This window comes from Carcharodon carcharias, chromosome 5, assembly GCF_017639515.1.
Source record: "Carcharodon carcharias isolate sCarCar2 chromosome 5, sCarCar2.pri, whole genome shotgun sequence".
Taxonomy (NCBI): Eukaryota; Metazoa; Chordata; class Chondrichthyes; order Lamniformes; family Lamnidae; genus Carcharodon; species Carcharodon carcharias.
In genome coordinates, this window is record NC_054471.1 from 83,188,444 (window position 1) to 83,211,756 (window position 23,313).

The 23,313-nt window shown below is 42.5% G+C and overlaps 1 protein-coding gene across 2 annotated transcripts in view; it reads right to left on the reverse strand.

Moving 5' to 3' along the window:
• The window catches only part of lmbrd1 (LMBR1 domain containing 1), a 230,268-nt gene that overhangs the window by 37,720 nt on the left and 169,235 nt on the right, over positions 1-23,313 (reverse strand). For both annotated transcript variants that reach the window (XM_041188279.1, XM_041188277.1), the window contains exons 12-13: positions 19,865-19,969; positions 18,801-18,950 (exon numbers count right to left, since the gene is read on the reverse strand). In XM_041188279.1, coding sequence (XP_041044213.1) covers positions 18,801-18,950; positions 19,865-19,969 — 255 coding nt within the window. The remainder of the gene's footprint in view (positions 1-18,800; positions 18,951-19,864; positions 19,970-23,313) is intronic.

Below are 23,313 nucleotides of genomic sequence, written 5' to 3' on the forward strand. Positions count from 1 at the left end.
ACAGCACCTTCCAAACCCACAACTTCTACCATCTAGGAGGACAAGGGCAGCAGATGCAAGGGAATACCACCACCAGCAGGTTAACCTCCAAGTTACTGACCATCCTGACTTGTAACCATATCACCGTTTGACTGTTGCTGGGTCAAAAACCTGGATCTCCTTTTCTAACAGCACTGTGGGTGTACTTACAGCACAGGGACTGCAGTGGTTCAAGAAGGCAGCTCACCACCACCCTCTCAAGGACTTTTCAGAATGGCCGACAAGTGCTGGTCTTGCCAGCGATGCTCATATACCATGAAAGAAAAAACATCACAGCCTCCAAGGTGATGAGAATATCACAAACTACTGAACAAAGCAAGCATCTACCAAAAAAATTGATGAATATATTTTCACTTAATACAACTCTTCCCCAATATACAACTGTGCCTCTGGAAAGGTCTTTGGCTAAGATGCTTCCAACTGATCTAGTTTCTTGGAACTATTACATCATTTACATTTATGGAACTCTTGCTACAACTTTGGAATGACTAGGTGCATTCAGAGCAGAGCTAACAATATTAAGCCAATTTTTGATCCCACCGTAGTTAAATCACCCAGAAAAAATGATCCACTTTTCCCATAGAGCAGCCTGGCCTAGAATTAATGAAATTCCAACTACAACAGACCAATTGTATGACTAGCAGCTCTGGGACTCAAGCACCACCTGGCTGGGAGGCAGGCATTTTAGTCTTAATATCAGCCCCATCCCCAAGGCCTCAAGCTCAACAAAACTACAAGTACACAATAACCTTGAAGCAGACAGTCTTGAGGCAAGGTTAAATGAGGGAAAGCTGAAAGTGTCAAAACAAATACAACACAGCAGTAACTGTAATTCTACAGGTAATTTTTTTTGTCCTTTATACATGACATTGATCCCATCAATAATGTGTAACCACACTAAACCTGCTGTGCTTGTAACAAGTGACGATGGAAAATGCTTCTTTATCTCAAGTGTGAGTTTTAAGTTAAAAACTTAGGTTTAACCATTTATTACAATCCCTGTGGGAAAATTGTAAAGCATTACCAAATTTACTGAATGATCCCCAATGAAGAAATTACTAACAAGATCCTGCTTTTTGTAGCTTTTACTTTAATATGAATCAGACCCAACACATCATGCATTAATTAACAGGCAAATGATACTTCAAATAAAGAAGGTAAATTTCACTTTAGTCAAGACAACAAAAATAAGCAACCATAAGCATTCACATCACTCCACACACAAATGTGGCACCACATAGCCACACAGTTCCATCATTTGCTGTTCTTTATTCATGCAGGGTAGGTCAGGAGTCCTACCTGACAATAGCTTTCACCTTGGAGTTTCACAGGCATGATCATCACCAGCAAGGCACACTTATACAAGCCTTCTCTCTCTCTCAGGTCACGGTAGTCCTGATGACGTACATTTCCAGGGTTCCTTTTCAACTGATCAACCAATAACACTCTGGTTCACGGTTAAGCCATTTCAAGGAAAGCCCCAAGCTCTTTAGCATCTCCTGAGTTATTCACACACCTTTCTAGGTTTTAGATCTTTTTTATACCAGTTTGGGCAGTACCAAGAGCTCCTATCTCCTTTTCTGCTAAACAGAAAAACTGACCTCTTCCTGAGCATGATTTTCTTCTCCTCAAAATGTGTACACTCTTCTTTCTGTCCCTTTCTCTTTGTGTCTTCATCTATGTGCTGAATGACTTCACCCTCCAGCTCCTCTGCTTGTAGTACTCCAGTGCCTGCAGCACTCCATTGTACCTGCAGCTCTCCTTTGTATCTGACAGCCACAAAGCTTCTTTCTTAACTTTCTTCCTGTTGGTACTGCTTCCAGGTAAAGGGTTTCCAGGTCATATGGACCAGTATTTCCTATTACTCAAGAAAATTACAACTGACCTCTTTACAATTGATGCAAACTCTTAAAAATCCCTTTCAAACATTATTAAAAACAATTACAGATTCCACAGATCTTTTAGAGAAATTACAAATTCTACTTACTGTGCTGCATCCAGGTCAAAGGTTGTCAGACATTGCAAATGGGTCCAGAAAAAGAAAGACGATGTCCTAATGTCCTCTTCCCTGTAATTCCAAGGTTCATTGCATAATGTTATTCTTTTGTGAGACCTTAAAATTCAGGGCTAGAAATTGGACATCCCTGTTTTTTTGGCGTTTTGGAGTTGTGATTTGCAATCTGCCTATGGCTGTTCCAATTGAGACAGGCAACATGCACACTTGTTGCATCTGCCTCAACTGAAAGACTGTAATGTTGGCCCAAGTGGCTCTTGTGCTACTTCTCTCTAAGTAGCCTGGGGCCTCTGCACTTTTCAGGCAGTCTCGGAGCATTATTTGTCTGCAAACACCGCCTCTTCTTAAAGGCTCACTCCCTATTAATGGGAGGCTACGTACCTGAACTGAAGGCTGCTGGAAAATCAATTAGGAAGATTCCAAGAACCACAATGGTACAGCATACAAGGCAGCAAGCTCCCTGGTTCAACAACAGTGTCTTGCAGGCTCTGGTAAGCAAGGAGAACTCCAGGAGGGATGTTTCGTTGCCCAGGATGTCCTTGCACTATAACTTGAGGTGGGAGCGGAAGCACTTCACCAGAGAGTCTGGCCCCCAGACATGGCAGCAGTACAATGACCTCAAGTATGGTCAAGGTGAATGCAAGCATCCTCATCTTACATCCCATACCTACCACACCCCCAACCTCCCCATTCTTCTCAATGCACCACACACCCATCACTCATCCAGCAACAATCCCTGGCACTCAGGATTCATATCTAACATTTGCATACTGAATCTCACTAGCACACAGCTTCCAATGCTGCCACACACCTACCTCCCACTGCTTTAGACCTCCAGCTATTCAGGTTTGGCAGGCATATCACTTAAACACAATACCACACAACCACCACTTCAGAAAAATGCTGTGCACAACAATTGGGATATCTAGTGAACTTGGGTGACCAGGGGTGGGTGACAGGGGGGAGAGGAAGTGGTGGTTTAAAACTCCAACCTGACCCCCCTCTAGAGGAGATGGTGCTCCAGATCTTGGACCCAGAGGTGACACAGCCAATGGCATCAAGGGCCACTGATGTTATCCAGAATGACAGTAAGAGACTGCCTAATGCCACTTCTCAAATACCTCCTCACCCTCATCCTGAGAGGCGTCATGAAATGGAAGCTTCAGATGGTGTGACTGTGGAACGCCTGATTTACCCGCCTTCTGCTTGTCTGCTTCAGATACCCAAAACATGCTGCCTTCACATGCATAGCAGAGCCAGGAGGAACAGAAGCAGAAGACCCACAAGAGCGATGAGGAGGCACCATCACTTGATCTCCCAGCCACCAGCTCAGATACTGGCACTGTGCATAACTTGGGAGACTAGTATAGGGTTGGGATCAACATGTGATGACTCTCTGGGTATTAGAGAGTTTCAGACAAGCCAGGGTGTAAGTTGAGCTCATGTGTTAGTTCCTTAGATGGTGGTGTTGCAGATTAGTTCTACTGTCTACGTACTGAAATGAGGACCCCAAAGGGGTGGCTTGCAGGAAAATGCTGATGAGCATGCAGATCAAGATCTGTTGCTTTGAAAGGTCTGCTAGACAACCTCACTTCGCTGTCTAGGAATATGAAAAGATCCAGCTCCAATGTGGTAGAATGCTTTGTGCAGACTTTGGAGTCCACCCTTTCCAGCATGGAGGTAGCAGCCAACTCGATGGAGTGTTAGGTGGCTGTCATTTCAGCTTTCTCTGCAGCACTGGCAGAATCTTTGTGACATTTCATTGCGACAATGAAATTGCAGACAGACACCTCAGAGACGGAAGCCGTGAGATTGATGGTTGGGGCCATGCAGGCTCGGACGGCTGCCTTTGTGGGTATGAATATTAGCGAATAAAGGGACATGCAGCTCTCACAGCAGTTCCAACAGATTACTAGCACTACTGAGGAGCCAACTCATGGGGGTGCCTTGGAATGACAGCATTAATCATCCAATCACTGCCACCCTACCCTTGCTGTTGCCCACGATGAGATAGTGCAGTCTAAAGACAGGGCCCTCAAGGCCCAGAGCTACTCGAGGCTGTCTTGCAAGGCTGTCTGCAGTCACCCTCAGTGAAAGTCAGCAGCCTTCCACCAGTCCTGCTGTAGCCATTCAGATAGTGTTAGGGGTAAATTAAAAATGCTAAAAAACACCATACAGTAAGAATTTACTGAAAAACCCCTAAAATCTCCAGGCAGACATGGCTGCTAAACATCTTAAGAGTTGAAGATTACCAGGTGAACATTGCACAGCCTTGAGGGTCAGACTGGAGACATAAGTATGACATAAATTAGATTAAGTGTACTCCCCTCTCACATGGGGAACGGACAGATGGTTTTAGCTTAGATATAGGAAGATGAACAGTGGACAAAGAGGGGGCTTTGATGAAACAGAAACAGTCTTGAGTTGTAAGAACCAAGGTATTTGCGTACGTTTTAATTCTGATTAGATAATATAATTGTGTACACCCTTTAGAATAATTGGTTAGCAAAAGCACATGTTTATGTACTCAATAGGCTAAAGTTAGTTTGGAACTGGTGTGTCGGTTACCGATTGGATTTATTCAAATGTACTCAAATATGTTATAAGAAAAGGTACAAAAGTAGTGAAATGTAATCAGTCAGGGAGCTGGGTCTTCATTCTTAGGAATGATTGAAGCTCCTTTGCATATGCTTGAATAAAACCGGTTAAAAGTCTCTGTGGTTGTTGTGGGGTTGGAGAGTGTAACATCTCCTCTTCAGTTGGCGCAATTGGCAGGATTCGCCCTGACCTCTGCGACGGCGGAACAATGATCTGGTGAGTATTTTCATTTGAAAGATACTCTCCAGTTGTTCGCGTCAGACTAGAATGGAGGTCTAATAGGGGGAATCCGAATGTTTTGTCCAGGAGGACTCAGGTGGACAGGTGGGGCGATTGAGACTCAGGAGACTCAGATCTTGGGGGAACTGTGGGTCCCTGTTTTAGTGGGGGGTGATTGAGCCTCATGTCTCGGGGGAACTGTGAGTCCCTGTTTTAGTGTGGGGTGATTGAGCCTCAGGAGGCTCAGATCTCGGGGAAACTGTGGGTCCCTGTTTCATTGTGGGGCGATTGAGCCTCATGTCTCGGGGGAACTGTGGGTCCCTGTTTTAATATGGGGTGATTGAGCCTCATGAGGCTCAGATCTCGGGGGAACTCTGGGTCCCTGTTTTAGTGTGGGGCGATTGAGCCTCAGATCTCGGAGGAACTGTGGGTCCCTGTTTTAGTGTGGGGCGATTGAGCCTCATGTCTCGGGGGAACTCTGGGTCCTTGTTTTAGTGTGGGGTGATTGAGCCTCAGATCTCGGGGGAACTGTGGGTCCCTGTTTTAGTGTGGGGCGATTAAGCCTCAGGTCTCGGGGCAACTGTGGGTCCCTGTTTTAGTGTGGGGTGATTGAGCCTCAGATTTCGGGGCAACTGTGGGTCCCTGTTTTAGTGTGGGGCGATTGAGCCTCAGATCTCGGGGGAACTGTGAGTCCCTGTTTTAGTGTGGGGCGATTGAGCCTCATGTCTCGGGGGAACTGTGGGTCCTTGTTTTAGTGTGGGGTGATTGAGCCTCAGATCTCTGGGGAACTGTGGGTCCCTGTTTTAGTTGGGGTGATTGAGCCTCAGATTTCGGGGCAACTGTGGGTTCCTGTTTTAGTGTGGGGCGATTGAACCTCAGGAGACTCAGATCTCGGGGGAACTGTGGGTCCCTGTTTTAGTGTGTGTCACCATTTAGTGTGTGTGTATGGATATGGCCGAGAAGACTGAACTCGAGTTCGTTGCAGAATGGGGAGGTGAAGGAACCATATCCCTTCACCTTGCCAGGAAGCACAGAAAGCTGATCAGCAAAATGAAACAAGGTTGGCAGCTGGGCGATCCATTGTCACACTCTGAGTGGTGGAAAACTCAGGTTAATGATAAAACTGAGAAAGCTACAGTACTCGTTTTGAGTCTGTATCTGCAACAAGCTAAACTAATACAGAAATATCTTGGTCGAGTTGCGCCGGTCGCAGCGGCAGACCAATTTCTCCCAGAGGCCACCAACAGATATTGGGAATATGTGGAAGGAAAATGGGGGCCTGAAAGGTCCTCTACTGAATTTTTGTAATTTAAAAGAAATGAATTAATCTAAGTTTCAAGAGCTGTTTGTGCTGAGGAGAGAGAGAGAGAGAGAAAGGGGTACGCTTAGGGGGTTAGTGAGCAGTGACAGGCAGAAGTAGTGGAAATGTGAGCTTCAGCCAGTTTGATTGTCCCTATAGGTGGACCCTCCAAGATCCCTTTATTCCCCCCACTGCTACTTGAAGTTTCTTTTAGAGTTGAGTTCAATATCATAGGAATGTAAATACATACCTTGATGTATGTGTTTGTTTGTGTGCAAGATGCATTTGTATGTGATTTCTTCCTTAAATTGTCATGTGTGTGTGTAGTTCAGCACTTTAGAGTCGAAAGCCACATATTAGATTAAAGGAAAAGTGTACTCAAACATTGCAAAGTTTTGAGTATAAGGTTTGAGTTGAGATTTCTGGCAAAAATCACAATTTGAAGGTATTGTAAAGATAAAACAGGGTTTGCTTTTGTTTGAGATGAACCAACCTTGGTACCACACCCTTGCAGACTAGGGAATAACCCTTATCAGCTTCCAAGCTGATTGGGATTGATATATACGAGTTGGTATTCTAAAATTCTGAGGGAAAAAAAAATTACCTGAAATTCATAAGGATCCTAGAAAAACCAAAATACATAAACACATGGTGGTTCCAATGGATAAAAAGGGGTTTCTTTTGAAGAGATGGATTAAATATGAAAGGAAATCTGCATTCCAACAGCACTGTAATTTGAATTTTTAACAGGTTACTTTTGAATAACGAGGATGCTATCCAAAGATAAAGAATGTGTCGATAAATATAAGGGACTTCAAATCTGGATACAAATCAATACATATGAGAAAGAGTTTTAGTTTTGATAGTGTAAATTACAGTTCTTAAAAAGTTTAAAAAATTGCAATTTGGTTCCCGATTAAATTCTCAAAAGGGAATTTTCATTTTCAATTAAAATTTTTGACAACAACTGGCACTAAATCAAATGCTGTAAGCTTTTGTTTTTGTAAGTCTGTTCCCAAAATGTGAAGTTAAGCTCAAGACCTTGACAAAGTTTGGCAGAAATCCAATTTTTGGCTGAGTTAATGAATCTGGGATAATGCTAAAAAAAAGGTGGGTTACACAATTTAGTGGGTTACTTTTGCGACAATAAAATGTTGTTAGAAGATTAGGAAGCAAAACATGTCAATGCCTGATTTCTGTTTTAAAACTATTATGAGAATACTTTACTGGACTGTAAAGTCTCTCCAGACAATCTGAACGAGATAAGATGGTAGCTGTTGCATGTGTAGGATGGTATGAGGAAAGTAGGAGAAAGAGTTAGGGAAAGAGCACATAATATACAAACTGCTTTAAGGGAACTGAATTTGATAATCTGGCCATCAACTGAGGCATTGGAACTGTACAGGGGAAGATAAGTAAAGATCTATGGACAGAGATCCCTGTTGACAAGGAATAGTTAATTTGGCCTAAAGAGTAAGGAAACATTTTAAACAATCAAGACAATAGAGAAGCTGACCTCAAGAGAATCTTAGGATGATTGTGGCCAGGGAAAAAAACCTTAGAGGTAAAACTATTCAGAGTCGGCAGTTGAGGCAATTGAAGGGTAAGGAAAAATAATACTTAACAACAATTTACCACAAGATGGATACAGATAAAGTGAAAGCTTGGAAAAGTCTAAATAGATGTATTACTGATTATATTAATGTGCCTGCGAGCTACAAAGAGTAAGGCCACAAGATTAACACCCTGATGACAGGCAGAATTCAGCGGCTCCCAGAGAGAGCTGCCGCTGGAAGTGAAAATAGTGAGCCATTGAAAGATAGGATAAGAAGATGCATTGCAGAGTAGTGTAGACAGCTTAAGGAATTGAGGTCCAACATGAAACAGCAGCAGGAGATAGTAAACTGGAAGGAGTGGGGGTGCCTACCCAGATGGATTTAGATCAGGGAACTCATTTCACAGGGAGAGTCATTAAAGAAATGTGTAAACTTATGGAGATTAAACAGAAATTCCATATTCCTTACCACCCCCAGAGTTCAGGGATGGTGGAAAGGATGAACCTAACTTTAAAAACATCTATAGCCAAAGCAATTCAGGAGACAGGGAACAGATGGGCCACCGTGTTGCCCAGCACTCTGATGCACCTTAGGGCTACATCAAATAGGACTACCGGGTTCACCCCATTTGAATTGATGACCAGCAGGGCCATGCAATTACCTGAAGGAATTATAGTAGGAGGAGGAGATGTAGGGCCACTTAAAGGAAGAATACAGGACTATGTAAGGGAATTAAATAAGCAATTACATGAGTTGAGAAAAAGTTAGAGACAGACAGATGAGTAGGGACATAGAGGCAGATAAGTATGAAGAGCAGCAGCGAAGCCCTCAGGTGGGGACCAGGGTAATGGTCAAGATGAACCCAGGACGAACTGGGTCCGCACCCAGATGGCACGGACCATATGAAGTAATTATGACAGGTGATACGTGCACATGTGGATACAAAAACAGGAAGCAAATGGAAACATTATCCTCAATTAAAATCATATGAAAGAAGCAATGATAACCCGGGCAACGGGAGCCAATGTCAATGTTTTCGCAGGCTTGTGATCCTGACCATGGGAGCATCAGCGCTGCCATGGGAAGCACCAACGGTCAGTCAATAATGACATCTGCCTTCACCCTGGGCAGTACGTACTACTTACCCAAGGAGGAAGTGGGGAATGGGTAAGAAAGCCCAACACCTGGATTACGGATCAAGTCACTACACAGACAAATCAAACGAACAATTGGGAACAGGACCCCCACGTGTGATCACAAAGAATTGTAAGAGTACTTCATATTTAACAGTACCAGGGTAGCCAGTTCGATTGACACCACTCGAGTGTAACAACGGGAGCTTTACGGGATGGTGGTACTTACCCAAGAACGCGGTCCCTACCAGTTTTTCAACAACAAGCGTTTGGATGTATCAAGAGATTAATATGACCACTGAATGGACAGACCTACCTCCCTTTGTTTGGGAACCTGGTCTTGAAGGACAATATTGTCAAGAAATATGTAAATACGTAATAGATGGGCATGATTGTTATGATACACGGTGTTTCACTTTGACGGATATCAAAGACCCACTCAATGTCCAGATGTAGTAAGTCCCCCCACAGGTGGGATAGTCAGGATAGGAAAGTCGAAACCACAACTACATGATGTAACTATGGTCTCCTTGGAAGTAACATACAATATTTTGGGACTCCTGTCAGTGTTACATATTACTTGTCACAGCCACCAGAATTCCATAAAATGGGCTAGAAGCCAAATGAAGAGGGTAGTTAAAGACTATAAATCTCAAATCATTCCGTGAATTACAGCAAAAACACAGGCTAGGTTAAAAAGTATACCAGACGATATTGGAGGGCTATTTGGGAGTGCCAATTCCATGCTTAATTCAGATCAAATCCACGGCTTAAATGATTATGCCTCCTGGGTGGCCGTTGAGACTGCCCGAGGGTTGCACTTCAGTAAACGCAGGACAGGATATGCCCTGACAGCTGTGGAGTTACCAGGAGAAGGTCTGCTACAGATCCTTAGGCCGACTGCAGAAGGGATAATAGGCACAGCTGAATTACAAGCCACAGGGAGGGTATGCAATATGCTAGCGCGCGATCTAATTGATGGGGTAAAATCCGACATTGAAGATATCAGGTTCGGAACAATTCCTGAACACATGTTCGAGTCAGTATACCAATTAAACCTCAAATCTACGCAAGGAGCAGTATGAATTGGTGATTACACAACCTCAAGGTGGAGGGGAGGATGGAGTTATAAAATTTATCATGGCCATTCCCCAAGAACTTCATCCAAACAGGGCTTTCCTGAACAGCTATAGGTTTGAGTCCCTAGGGGTAGTTAAAGGGGGGATGGCATTCCACATAGGGCTATATGGATATACATCCTATGTAAAAGACATGGGACTGATGAGTATTAGAGATTGTTGTACAGAATCAAGAAATTACATTGTGTGCTCATACCAAACACTGGAGGTATTTACAAACACAAAGTTACATTCACTGCCTTACTGATTCAGGAAGCATTTAAGGCAATTCAGATGCCCTCAACTCAATGGTGCTTTATGACCAACGAGGCTGAGTTCCTTTATGGGGCCATACTTTGTGCTAGCAACTCGAGTTTTTGCCTACAGGTGACTGATCCTTTTACTATAGGAGACTTCCATTTGCCAGGCAGAACCACAGAGTGAAGTTCTGATGAAGAGTCATACGGACTCGAAACGTCAACTGTATCGCTCTCCGCAAATACCTGAGTTTTTCCAGGTATTTTTGTTTTTGTTCTAAATTTCCAGCATTGGCAGTATTTTGCTTTTATTATAGAACCACGGGATACTTGTTTAGCCCTTGGTGGGATGACACATTGTTCACTGATCAAACTCCTGTCAGAATAGCACGCCTAGCCACGCAGGAAGCCACAAGAATAGTTCAATCGTATGAAGAAGCTTCTAGAGAACAAATTGGATTTAGCCAGCCAATCGGCCAGGAGGTTAGCCCAATCAGCTACTTACTATGCTACAGCTGGAAGATTGATGAATTGGTGGGAGACTGTTAGAATGGGTCTGATGATAGTCACAGGAATCATGGTCTTATGGGCTATCAGACTCTACTGCTACCAATGTAAAACCTGGAAAGGGACTCTCCAGGCACAGACAGCAACCAACCAAAGGTGCACAACAATTACCCGACCTATGCATACTCCAAGGGAGAAGATAGGAGAAGGGAAAGTTAGGTTATACAACTGGGTGGTTTAGGATTCCTCTGGCGGTCTGGACGACTGACTACCCGAAGGACCAGAAGAGGGATTCTCAACTTAAGGTGTGGCCAGCTTGGGCTTTGCCAAGGGCCAAAAGGGGGGACTGTTAGGGGGAAATTAAACATGCTAAAAGAGAATACAGTAAGAATTTACTGAAAAATCCCTAAAATCTCCAGGCAGACATGGCTGCTAAACATATTAAGAGTTGAAGATTACCAGCTGAACATTGCACAGCCTTGAGTCAGACTGGAGACAAAAGTAAGACATAAATTAGATTAAGTGTACTCCCCTCTCACATAGGGACCGGGCAGATGGTTTTAGCTAAGATATGGGAAGATGAACAGAGGACAAAGATGGGGCTTTGATGAAACAGAAACAGTTTTGAGTTGTAAGAATCAAGGTATTTGCGTACGTGTTTTAATTCTGATTAGATAATATAATTATGTGTACACCTTTAGAATAATTGGTTAGCAAAAGCACATGTTTATGTACTCAATAGGCTAAAGTTAGTTTGGAACTGGTGTTTCGGTTACCAAATGGATGTATACAAATGTACTCAAATGTATTATAATAAGAAAAGGTACAAAAGCAGTGAAATGTAATCAGTCAGGGAGCTGGGTCTTCATTCTTAGGAATGATTGCAGCTCCTTTGCATATGCTTGAATAAAACCGGTTAAATGGAAGCCTGAGTCTCTGTGGTTGTTGCGGGATTCGAAAGTGTAACATCTCCTCTTTAGGTAGCACCTCATAAGGACATTTGGCCAGGTAAGGGCACCCTCAAGACAAGCACTAAGAGAATTCACAAGGGTGAACAGTTCTATAATTGGATGTGCTGCTTTATAAAGATGTTCTGTGATGGTTTTTTTTATTGTTCATTGCCAGCCAAGGGCACATTGTGATGGAGTGTGAGAAATGGGGGGTGGTAATGCTAAATGGTTGGGATGGGAAGCTACTGAACTGAACTGAACTGAGGGCTGCTGGTAGTAGGAGTAGAAACCAGAGCTTTTCCATTTACTCTCTCATAGTCTGCCTACTTACACAGAGTCCAGGATGCCACCTCCTGTTCCTCTTCCCTCACTGAGCTTCCACGCTTTGCCTGTTCTGTTCCAATTCCTAGTCATCTTGCAGCTCAGGAGGCACTGCAACACCTGTCCCCACACCTGTGTCAGGGAGCCCTCTCCTCTCCCTGACCATAGAAGTACCTCCAAGAACCCGGCCCAGTGCTTGCATCTACTGTGCCTAAGCAAAATTTACTGAAAAACACTCACCTGCAGCTTATGGAGTGGCCCTTTAATTAGTACAGGTTCAGCTCTCAACTTGCAGCTGCAGGCCTGATCTTAGTTGAGGTGTGTGGCCTGGACCTGCATAAAATGAGTTTTCAATCCTGGAGTCACATCAGTTAGTTTGGTTTTGAGATGTTAGGATAATGGCCAATCACAGTCTTCCCAGTGCTATGTAAACAAATTTCTAGCCCTCAAATTCTTTATTTCCCCTTTTCTAAGTCTACAGACAAATTTGGCATTAACCAACTCATGTCAATTTTGGTGATGCTCTGCAGTGTTGGCTTTGGCTCTAAACCCAAGTTCTTCAATTGAAAAGGTATAGCATTTAGGAGCTGGGAACCTGAACAACTTAATACTTAGGCCAGTGTAGAGTGCCAGTCTTGACCGATAAAATCCAAACAAAAATACTTTGTGCAGGTTGAGGCGCATTGTCCACCATGTAGGAACATAAGAAATAGGAGCAAGAGTAGGCAGGCCATTTGGCCCTCTGAGCCTGCTCCACCATTCATTATCATGGCTGATCTGACTATGGTCTTAATTCCACTTTCCTGCCTGTTCCCCATAACTGACTCCCTACTGGTATCTAGCTGAATGAACGTTACTGTTCCTTCATAGTTCTCCATCAGCTGAAGAACTTGGAGAAACATAACAATGCATTGCTGTAGGATTACCATGATTATCATGACTGATATACTTTCTTAGTTCTTGTTACATATAATGTCCCGCCTCTAAAAATAAAATGATAAAATGATGGGAAACATTGTGTGCTAAGAAGGAAATGAAGACAGGCCACCAATCTTCTGGGACAAATGAAACAAAGACACATTATTTGTGTTGCTGTATGCCAATAAAACCCATAAAAGATTTCCTGAAATAGCAGCACTGTTTTTCTCTGGTTAGTTGACAGTTTTTCAGAAGTTGGAGCAGGAACATATCAATATTAGTGAGGGGCCCAACCCAGAAATAATAATATTGTATACATTGCATTAGAGAAACTTAAAGTTTGCAAACAAGAGAAAACGTTGCAACATTCAATCAATTTAAATGCGTTCGAGGCTTTTGCTGAACATTAACTTTAGATATGGCTGCTTGATCATGTAGATTTCACTTCCACCAAATTAACACTATGCAGCAGAGTCCGCACTGATCAGTTTTTTAAAAATAGTTCGTCCTAAACCAAAATTGATTTCATAAAATCATTTATGAACTTTAGAGATACACTCTGCAAAGAATTGCAGGCAATACTTAAAATATAACTCAGCATGACTGAATTTAAACAGCAAATGGAAACATTTTCCTGGTTCCCTTTATAAAGGAAACAAAACAGTCTTATGCAGAGGGAGAGAAGAAATAGAAGAAATTGGGAAATGTCACAAAGGGATCTTGTGCAAAACATTTGGTGAAGAAAAAAGCCACACATCCATCATACTATGTGCACATGGGCACTGAACTCTTAAAGGGATCATGTTCTTAGCCTACTTCATTTAACAAGAAAGAAAGAGGGAAAAGTCATTAGGGTCATCAACCCAACTTCAACTGCTGACCATGAACCATGTGAAGAGGACATGAGGAGGTTGCAGATGGATATAGATAGGTTGAGTAAGCAGGCAAAAATCTGGCACCTGAAGTACAATGTGAGAAAACGTGAAGTTGTTCACTTTGGTAGGGAGAATAAAAAAAACAGTATTACTTAAATGGAGAATGATTGCAGAACTCCGAGGTGCAGGGGAACACCTAGATCAGGTGTTTTCATGCATGAGTCACAAAAAGTTAGTATGCAGATACAACAAGTAATCAGGAAGGCAAATGGAATGCTATCCTTCATTACGAGAGGAATTGAACCTAAAAGTGAGAATAGGTTATGCTTCAGTTATAAAGGGCATTAGTGAGACCGCATCTTGAATACTGTGTTTGGTTTTGGTCTCCTTATTTAACAAAGGATGTAAATGTTGGAGGCAGTTCAGAGGAGGTTTACTAGATTGATACCTGGAATGATTGGGTTGTCTTACGAGGAAAGGGTGGGCAGACTGGGTTTGTTTCCACTGGAGTTTAGAAGAGTGAGGGATGATTTGATTGAAGTATAAAAGATTCTGAACGGTCTTGACAAGGTGGACGTCGAAAGGACGTTTCTTCTTGTGGGTGAGTCCAGAACTAGGGGGCACTGTTTTAAAATTAGGGGATGCTCTTTTAGGACAGAGAGGAGGAGAAATTTTTTCTCTCAGAAGGTTAAGACACTTTGGAACTCTCTGCCTCAGAAGATGGAGGAGGCGGGGTCACTGACTAACTTTAAGATGGAGGTACATATATTCTTGTTAGGCAAAGGAATCAAAGGCTATCAGGTGTAGATGGGAATGTGGAATTTTTAGTACAAACAGATCAACCATGATCTTAATGAATGGGAGAGCAGGCACGAGGGTCTGAGTGGTCTACTACTGCTCCTATTTCGTATGTTCATATGTGGCCCACAATCTAACCTAATTAACATCCTGGCAGAATGTTTTGCAGACTTTCTCCTTAATCTGGAAATGGCAGAATATCTTTAGTATTTTAGCTGTTCAAGCTAATTTAGGTGGTTGCAATCTCTCAATCTTCAACATCTATACTTTTCCTATGATCTACAGTTCTATTTATAACCAAGTCTCTTTTTCAAGGAAATCAATGAATGACATTAAATGCTTTTGCTGGCAGTCTGCCCATGACCACAGGGGTGTGTGCATCAATGTGCCATGAACTTATTTACTCTCACCTGAGGCTTGTTAATTTTAAACATCAGTAATGCATGCTTAGTTCAAATTAAATGCTTTACAGCTACATTATCTGTTTCTCAGCATTTGACACTCACTCTGACCCCAGCCTTCTTTACTGAAAAGAAATTCAGTTACAACAATCTCTCTTCATAATTTAGGGCTCCAAGACTTCCCTGAAATCTCTGCAACAGGTCAATGTCATTTTGAAAATCACTCAGCAAGGCTAACAACTTGGCCTGAGCAAGCACCTACTTACAAATGGACTGCCCTTGTCCTTTTGCATAATTTACCACTGCTTTGGATGTGTCTCTCATGATATCCTGCGAGTGTCACAGCTGCACTGTAGAAATGCCAGCAGCCACTGAAAGGGTGCTGGCTGACCAATATGTGTCAGGTAGCCAGGCACTGTCCTGGTTTTTGGAGGTGGGCGGGCAGTTGAAGGGAGGATTCAAATTTTATATGCTTTAATGGCAACTTCCTCTTGGTGTCCATTTAGATTGGGTGCTGTGCAGATGGAACACTGCCAAGATGCTCAATGCTGCACTATATCCACCTAACCTAAAGAAAGTTTGAGAATAATTAGACTAGCAGATAATTCGGGCACAGCTTTCCCAGTTCCCTTTGGGTTCCCCACCCGGAGTGTGATCTTGGTTTCTTGCTGACCTGTGTGCCTGATTTCATAGTGAACAGGCACTCAATGTGCTGAATTGCATTGTGTGCCTGGCTTTGCGAGAATGACTTAATATTTTCAAATGCGATTTATGCAATAATCTACATAAGATTAGAATAACCTGGTAAACGTAATAAATCTCCCCAAGATGCAACCTAGTGCTTGTTAATTGATTCACATTGACTGAAAACTCTCTGACTGATGCTTGCTTGCATCTTTGTAAACCATCATTCACTTGAAAAGAAAGACATATTACCAAAGCTTTATGATTTGCACTCATCAGAACAAATGCAAGAGAGCCAAATTTCAAACGGTCACAACAAATTTTACTACAGGAGAAAAGGGTGCTGATTGGTTGGCAATGCGACTCTGAATGTTCGAGGTGTTGCAATGCGACCCTGAATGTTCGAGGTGTTGCAACACGACCCTGAATATTTGAGGTGTTGCATGGAGAAAGCAATGGGGAGCTATGGGCTGCTCAGGCTCCCAGAAAAAAAGTCCAAGGCCCTTGAACATATGCCCTTTGTTTGCAGAGAATGGCTCCCTGCATATGAATGTTTGTCGCATCTGTTAGCTGTAAATGAGCTACGTTATGAACTTGACTGATTATCTTAAATTGGTTGTTCGTATAACTAATAGTGCACTCCGGATTGTTCAGCAAATGTTGCCCAATTGCAGAATCAAATCTAACAGTTGATGTTTTGTTTTGAGTTCTGCAAGCGCGGGCTGGTCTAGCAGGGTCTGTACTCTACCTATTATGAACAACTGAAGGAACATGTTGTTTGATCATCCAATCGTTGGGACATACCTGGCATTACACTGGCACTGAAATTCATACACTATGTTTCTCAATCTTGTGGTAAGGAGGACATCTTTTTAGACTGGCAGCAGCATCCTGTCAGTGGAAACTACCACTTGCCAACTATATTGTAGCAGTATGAAACAGCTTGCTTAATCTATTGTTCAAATTTTTGAGAAACTTTGCCTTTTCTAGGGCAATTTAAGGTAGACTTGGCACCCTTCAGGTCTGAAGGTACTTTGGCCCATTTGCGAGTTTGTGCAATACACAGATAGCAATGATCTGATCAGGATAGCCACTGCCCCGCAGGATAGCTTGGATGCACTTTATTTCTGTGTCAAGTTTGCAAAGTGAGCAAATGGCTAGAGCCCTATGCATAAGATTGCTGTTGATGCCAATCTTATAACATGTGGAACTATATGAATCCTAATGTGTATTTTGACAGCTGGCTTGCAGCAGGCAGTAATGGAGAACCCACTAGTGGTTTTCTCAACTAGCACGTCAAGGAAAGGGAGAGCATTAGACTGCTCCACTTCAAAAGTGAATTTAGATGTGGGATGGAGTCGATTAAGGTGTGTAAGGAAACGGTTATATGCAGCTGCAGATCCAAAGATCGCAAACGTATCACTTATGTAATGGAAATATGAACAGGGTGGGAGATTAGGGTTCATTCCATTAATATGTGTTTCTCAGGAAACCAGCTAAAACGTCAGTGAGCGTTGGACCTATGGCTACACCATCTCTTGGGCATACATGGTGTCATTAAAACAGAACTCAATTTGCAAAGTTGCTAAGTTCAATGAATACAGATTCAGAAACCGGCAGCGTGTATATATTGCTGTTATATGCCAACGTGACGCAGATGTCAATGGCTTCCTTCAGTGACATTTTTGTAAATAAGTTTGAAATGACGAACAAGGTGTTGCCATCAATAAGCATGTCACATATAGTCTCTGCAAAGGTGAAGAAATCCTTCATTGCTTACGTGGAAACTTTGCTAAGTACTAGCTATAGTAATTCAATCAACCATTTAGCCAATTCACGTTGCGTTATTGATAAAACAGAGTGTAACGGTACATCAATTTTGTGTGGCTTCAGCAGTCCATATATGCATGGACATAGTGAACCATGAGGACAAATCTTATCACGTATGTTGAAAGGCAGCACATTACTCTTACACAAGTCTAACAAATGTGTTTGCAGCTTGTTTTCGATCAAAGTTGTTCAGTCACAACTTTGATCTAATACATACAAGTTCATTCATTCGTCATCTATACATTCCTTTTCCAATGAGCACTATTATAGCCAGGTGTTTTGAGTTATTCACTTCAAAAACAATGTTCATTAAGAAGAAATTGTATTAGAAGAATACCAAATGACTAAAATTATAAAACCAGAAACCAAGAAAATGTTGTAAGTGCGCATCAACTTAGTCAGTATCTGAAAGAGGAAGATAACCAGTTAATGCTTTGGGTGGGGAGTTAAATCAAAACTGGCATGGTCAGGCTAGACAAGTCATTTATAAAACTGCTTAAAATAAAAGACAAATATTCAACAATTTGTTTTTGTTTTAATATCTTGCAATCTTTCTGGGTATTTTTTGCTTTTAGTTATTCTTCCTTTCCCAAATTGTTTTAATCACTCCTAAAAAGGTACTTCTCCAGTATATCCATGCCAGTTTTAATGAAAAGACTTAACAAGAATGCTTGACTCCCATTTCAAATATTGATAGACCAGTTGCATGCTTTCATCATTTGTTGCTTTTACTTCAGCAATTTAAAGTCTCTATACACACAGCTACATCTATGTAGAAGTACAGTTGTAGCAATCCAATATATTTAAATTGCAAATGAATTTTACCTTTAAAACTGCTTTTAATATTATTCAAGTCTTGCTCTGCTTAAGTGTGCACTTTTTGTATTGCAATTTTTAAACAACTATGGATTACAAAATTAGGCTGGGGGAAAAACTGGCATTTCATCTCAACATTCAGAACACTGTGGTAGGTTTGCTAAAACATTAGAAAAACAGGACATGTGTTAACATTGGTGAAAGGCCAACTGAGAACTTACGTGAGGGGAAACTTCACTCTAGCTGATCAATACTTGGAATTGTTTTAGGGTAGGGCAGCAGAGACCAAAAACCTCAGATTCACTCAATTAGATGTTGTGATGGGGAACTGCAAGGTTTTTGCTATTGGGTAGATGAACCAAATGGCCTCCCTCAACCACATTTACCTTGTGGTCTGACAGATGTCATAAAGACCAGCCAAGTCGAACTGGAATGATGAAAAGGATGAACATATAATTAGACTTACATGCTCTTGATACTTTTGACTTCCGTACATAACATACTGGGGTGCAAGGCTGTAAATCATATAGCTCGTGTGTAGAACCATCAGCAGCAGAATCATGCAAAGAAAAAGAAGAGCTTGAGGCCGTGTTCGGCCAGGTCTAATCTTGTACAGCTAGGTGCAAGAGATGAGAAAAAGAGAGATTTTCAAACCACCATATCTACTTGTTATTTATACAGTAAATGTTCCTCATTGCCATCAGTACTACAGAATTCTTCAATATTATTCTGCACCACAAATATTTGAGATTATATAAAAACATACTTTGTGCACTTACCTAAAACAACAGTTAAACCAAATTGATACACCAAATGAAATTTTTCCATAAAATGCCAAAACACAAACTGAAGAATTCACAATTTCAATCTAACCATAAAATGACAGAATGGCATTCCAGGCCCACTGAGCTCTTTCCTTAAAAAAAATTAACTTATGAGCTAAAAGGCTGAGGCTAAGTACAGTAATAAAGGGACTTAAACTTTTGAGTAAGCTTAATACTATAGCAATAACTGGGCAACTAATCACACAATTTTCAAAGTTTTAAAAGGAATAGCTTTAGTTCATTTCACCAAATTCCCTTTTCCTCCAACTTCTTTTTGACTTTTATTTATTCAGAAAATATCCAGCTTAAGAAAAGATTTGCCGAAGTAGTGGTGATCTTTATGAAGGTGAAGCAACTTGAAGATGTTGTAGTTACAACCTTGAACAAATGCCTTACCTTCCCTGTCAGAGCAAATTAGAGGCCATAAAACCTAAAATTATGACTTTCAGCATTGTTTACGATGCTCCACTATTTCACAATTACCATTTTGTCAAAATACGTTAGCTGCTTGTACTGAGAGAACATAAGAGGCATGGCTCATACACTGGATTTTATAGTGCTCAGTAGGCATAAATTGGGCAGTATAGCAAGACCAGTCGTTCTTTGAAATTTACTGATAGGTTCCTAGTTTGTTCTTTTCATACTTCCCTCCCTCTTTCTCAACCCATGTGCAGGCACACTCCATACCGACAATAAGAGAAAATACCCTTATCCAGAAAAACCAAATGCCCATGTTTCGGATCCCTGCCATGGAAGTGAAGACTAGGTACATTGTGATGATAGCAATAAGGATATAGTCCAATGGGAAAACCTGGAGAGGAAGGAAAAGAAAGAATATGAGTTCTGTGTTTATAAAAATAAGTAAGTTGTAACTGTAGTTACTTATAACCAAACTGCAGCAAAACAAGCAAAATAACAATGTTGTTATGAATAGTGGCAGGCCATTTAAAATCCATGTTACTGACTCTTGCCTTAATTGAGACTGTCACAAAACTTTTGATTGGCTGGATCTTTGGTAAGTGAAATTCCATTGAAAAATATATCTACGAAGTTAAAGTAAATTACTTGCAAGTGGAATTCCAGTGTAGGTTTATGATTATCTTCAATAATTTGAAGCATGGATAGTTTTCAGACTGCAGCAACAAAGATAAACACTGTAGCAATGGAAATGTGACTAAACAGGAAAACACTTTCTAATTTTTCCAATCAAAACATTGGTCCTACAAGCAAAATAAAGAGATTTCAGCAGCAAGTATTGAAGAGAACTCGATGCCCCATGAAAAGCCAGTAATCCGAACACTAACAAAGCGAAAAGTCAGGTATCTCAGCCATCCAGGAACATGAATCCATCTTTATTCACATGCTCAATCTGAACAGTCATGTAATAGGAAACTCTCACCCCCAAGTCTCATCCCATACACCCTGATGTGGTGATCAAATCATTACGAACACACTTCAGTCATAATCTGCAACAAGGTGGTGAGCTGTAGGGTAGGTATGGGTGAGTAGTATAAAAGCACAGAGGAGCACTTTGCTTTCTATGTAGCTATGCTACTTCTTAAAAAAAAGATGCATATAACTATTTCTGAACCTTAATTCAGAGTCCTCACAAGTATGGGTCAATTTAGATATTCAATTTTGGCAATTCCACTTCCTACTCTTTAACATCAATTTTGCTGGAACTTGGGCTAAGCAGTAAATTTTCAAATAACTGTATCAAGAATAGACCAAGGAGGTTTTGGGGTCCATTTCTAGTCTAGAAGTGCTTGTTTTAGTTGAGAGATCTTACAGTTAGCCTGATCATCTCTGGTGGGAGAACAAAGATAAAAGCAGTTGAGGTTCCTGTTTGATTACTTATCCAGTGAGATCCGCTTAGTTAATGCCACCTCCCTGGAGAAGGGTGGCATTGGTTTTCATGATGTCATGGTGAATAGCCCAAATAAAGTCCCCACCCATGGTCCAAAATGAAAAAAGACCAATACTTAGAAGAAATGCAAGGAGGAAATAAAGGGTAAAGCAAAATTGGGGGACAATCTTAGTTGAATGCATCGCTCAACAAATAAGGCTTATTTTTTAAACACAAAGAACCTAGGGCTGAATTTTCTGGTTGGTTGGTTGGTTGGGGGGGTGGGAGTGGCAGAGTGGGTGGGCAGGCGCGGACCTGATTGCTGCCCGCAATCGGGTCCATGCCGCCATTTTATGTGGGCAGGCCAATTAAGGCCCGCCCAGTGTAATGCATGACTCCCGAGGATAGCAGGAGTGGGCGGGTGGTGGCAGGAGTGCACTATCCGCCGGATCCGAGCATGGCCTGGCAGCCTGTTTATTTGAAGCGCTGGCAGCCTTTGCAAAGGCTGCTCACGATGGTAGGTGTAAGGGCTCACCAGGGGGCTTCTGGTCAGCAGGCCAGTCCAGAGTGTAGGCCAGCAGAGCAGGTCAGGCTGGAGGATAGGGCAGCGGGACAGGCCAGGCTGGAGGGTAGGGCGGGAAGCCAGTGTGCCCCATATTTTTCAGATGACTGCCTTGCTGCCTTCCTCGAGGAGGTGGCGGGAGGCACTAGTTCTCCAGGATTGGAGGAGGTGATCCCCCACATGACGAAGCATGCCGGGGAGGAGGTGGTGAGCTCCTGCGACGTGGTGCAATGAACCTGGATCCAGTGTCTAAGCACTTCAAAGACTTGCTGCGCTCTGGCAGGGTGAGTACCATGTTGGCATTGGTCATTTAACCCAACAAGTCAGCTTACACCCCACTGCTGCACCACCCCCCCCCCAAGTGTGAGTGTAGTGACTGCATTGAATCATTGATGGCATTTGTCCGTTGCTGGGTGGGTCAGTAGATATTGCCTATGCTGAGGTCAGTCTGAAAGGGTGATGAAGAGATGTGTTTTTCCCCCGCAGCATGTGTTACACTGAGTCCAACATGACTGGTTTGGGGGCAACCTGGAGGAGCTGCACCTAGGTAGGCACTGTGTTTGAAGTCCACGACATGTCCAAGTCAGGGTGATGACATGGTGGTGGTGGTGGTAGTTTGGGGGGGGGTGAGCTTCAAGGTGGTGTGGTGCGGAACCTTCTGCGGCGCTCCACATGCTTAGGCCTCCTTGCTATGAAGGATATACCATGTGGTGTCTAATGTGATGTAGATAGCATATGTCCATTAGGGGGGTGAGGGGGTGGGGAGCAGGCCTAGCATCTTTGTGTGAGTGTTCGGCAGCAGCCGGGTGAAGGCAGCACTGGAACCCTGAGATGTCCCACTCTGGCTGGGGTGGGCTGTGCGCGAAGAGTGTCCACGTGCAATTTGTACTAATCAATGCTCGTCTCTCATTTTCAGGAGAAGAATGCTCATAACGCAGCAGTGCATGTGAGGACTGGCAAGCAAAAACAAAAATACCTGGAAAAACTCAGCAGATCTGGCAGCATCTGCGGAGAGGAGCACAGTTAACTTTTCGAGTCCGCATGACTCTTCAACAGAACTAAGGAAAAATAGAAAAGGGGTGAAATATAAGCTGCTTTAAGGGGGGGGAGGGGGAGTTGGAACAAGAGGCTGGATAGATGGCCAGTGATAGGTGGAGACAACCAAAAGATATCACAGACAAAAGGACAAAGAGGTGTTGAAAGTGGTGATATTATCTGAGGAATGTGCCAATTAAGGGTAGAAAGCAGGACAAGAAAGGTACAGATAGCCCTAGTGGGGGTGGGGTGGGGTGAAAGAATCAAAAAAGGCTAAAAGGTAAAGATAAAACAATGGATGGAAATACATTTAAAAATAATGGAAATAGATGGGAAAAGAAAAATCTATATAAATTATTGGAAAAAAACAAAAAGGAGGGGGAAAAATCAGAAAGGGGGTGGGGATGGAGGAGAGAGAGTTCATAATCTAAAATTGTTGAATTCAATATTCAGTCCGAAAGGCTGTAAAGTGCCGTGTCGGAAGATGAGGTGCTGTTCCTCCAGTTTGCGTTGGGCTTCACTGGAACGTTGCAGCAGGCCAAGGATGGACATGTGGGCATGAGAGCAGGATGGAGTGCTGAAATGGCAAGCGACAGGGAGGTCTGGGTCATGCTTGCGGACAGACCGAAGGTGTTCTGCAAAGCAGTCACCCAGTCTGCGTTTGGTCTCTTTAATGTAGAGGAAACCGCATTGGGAGCAACGAATGCAGTAG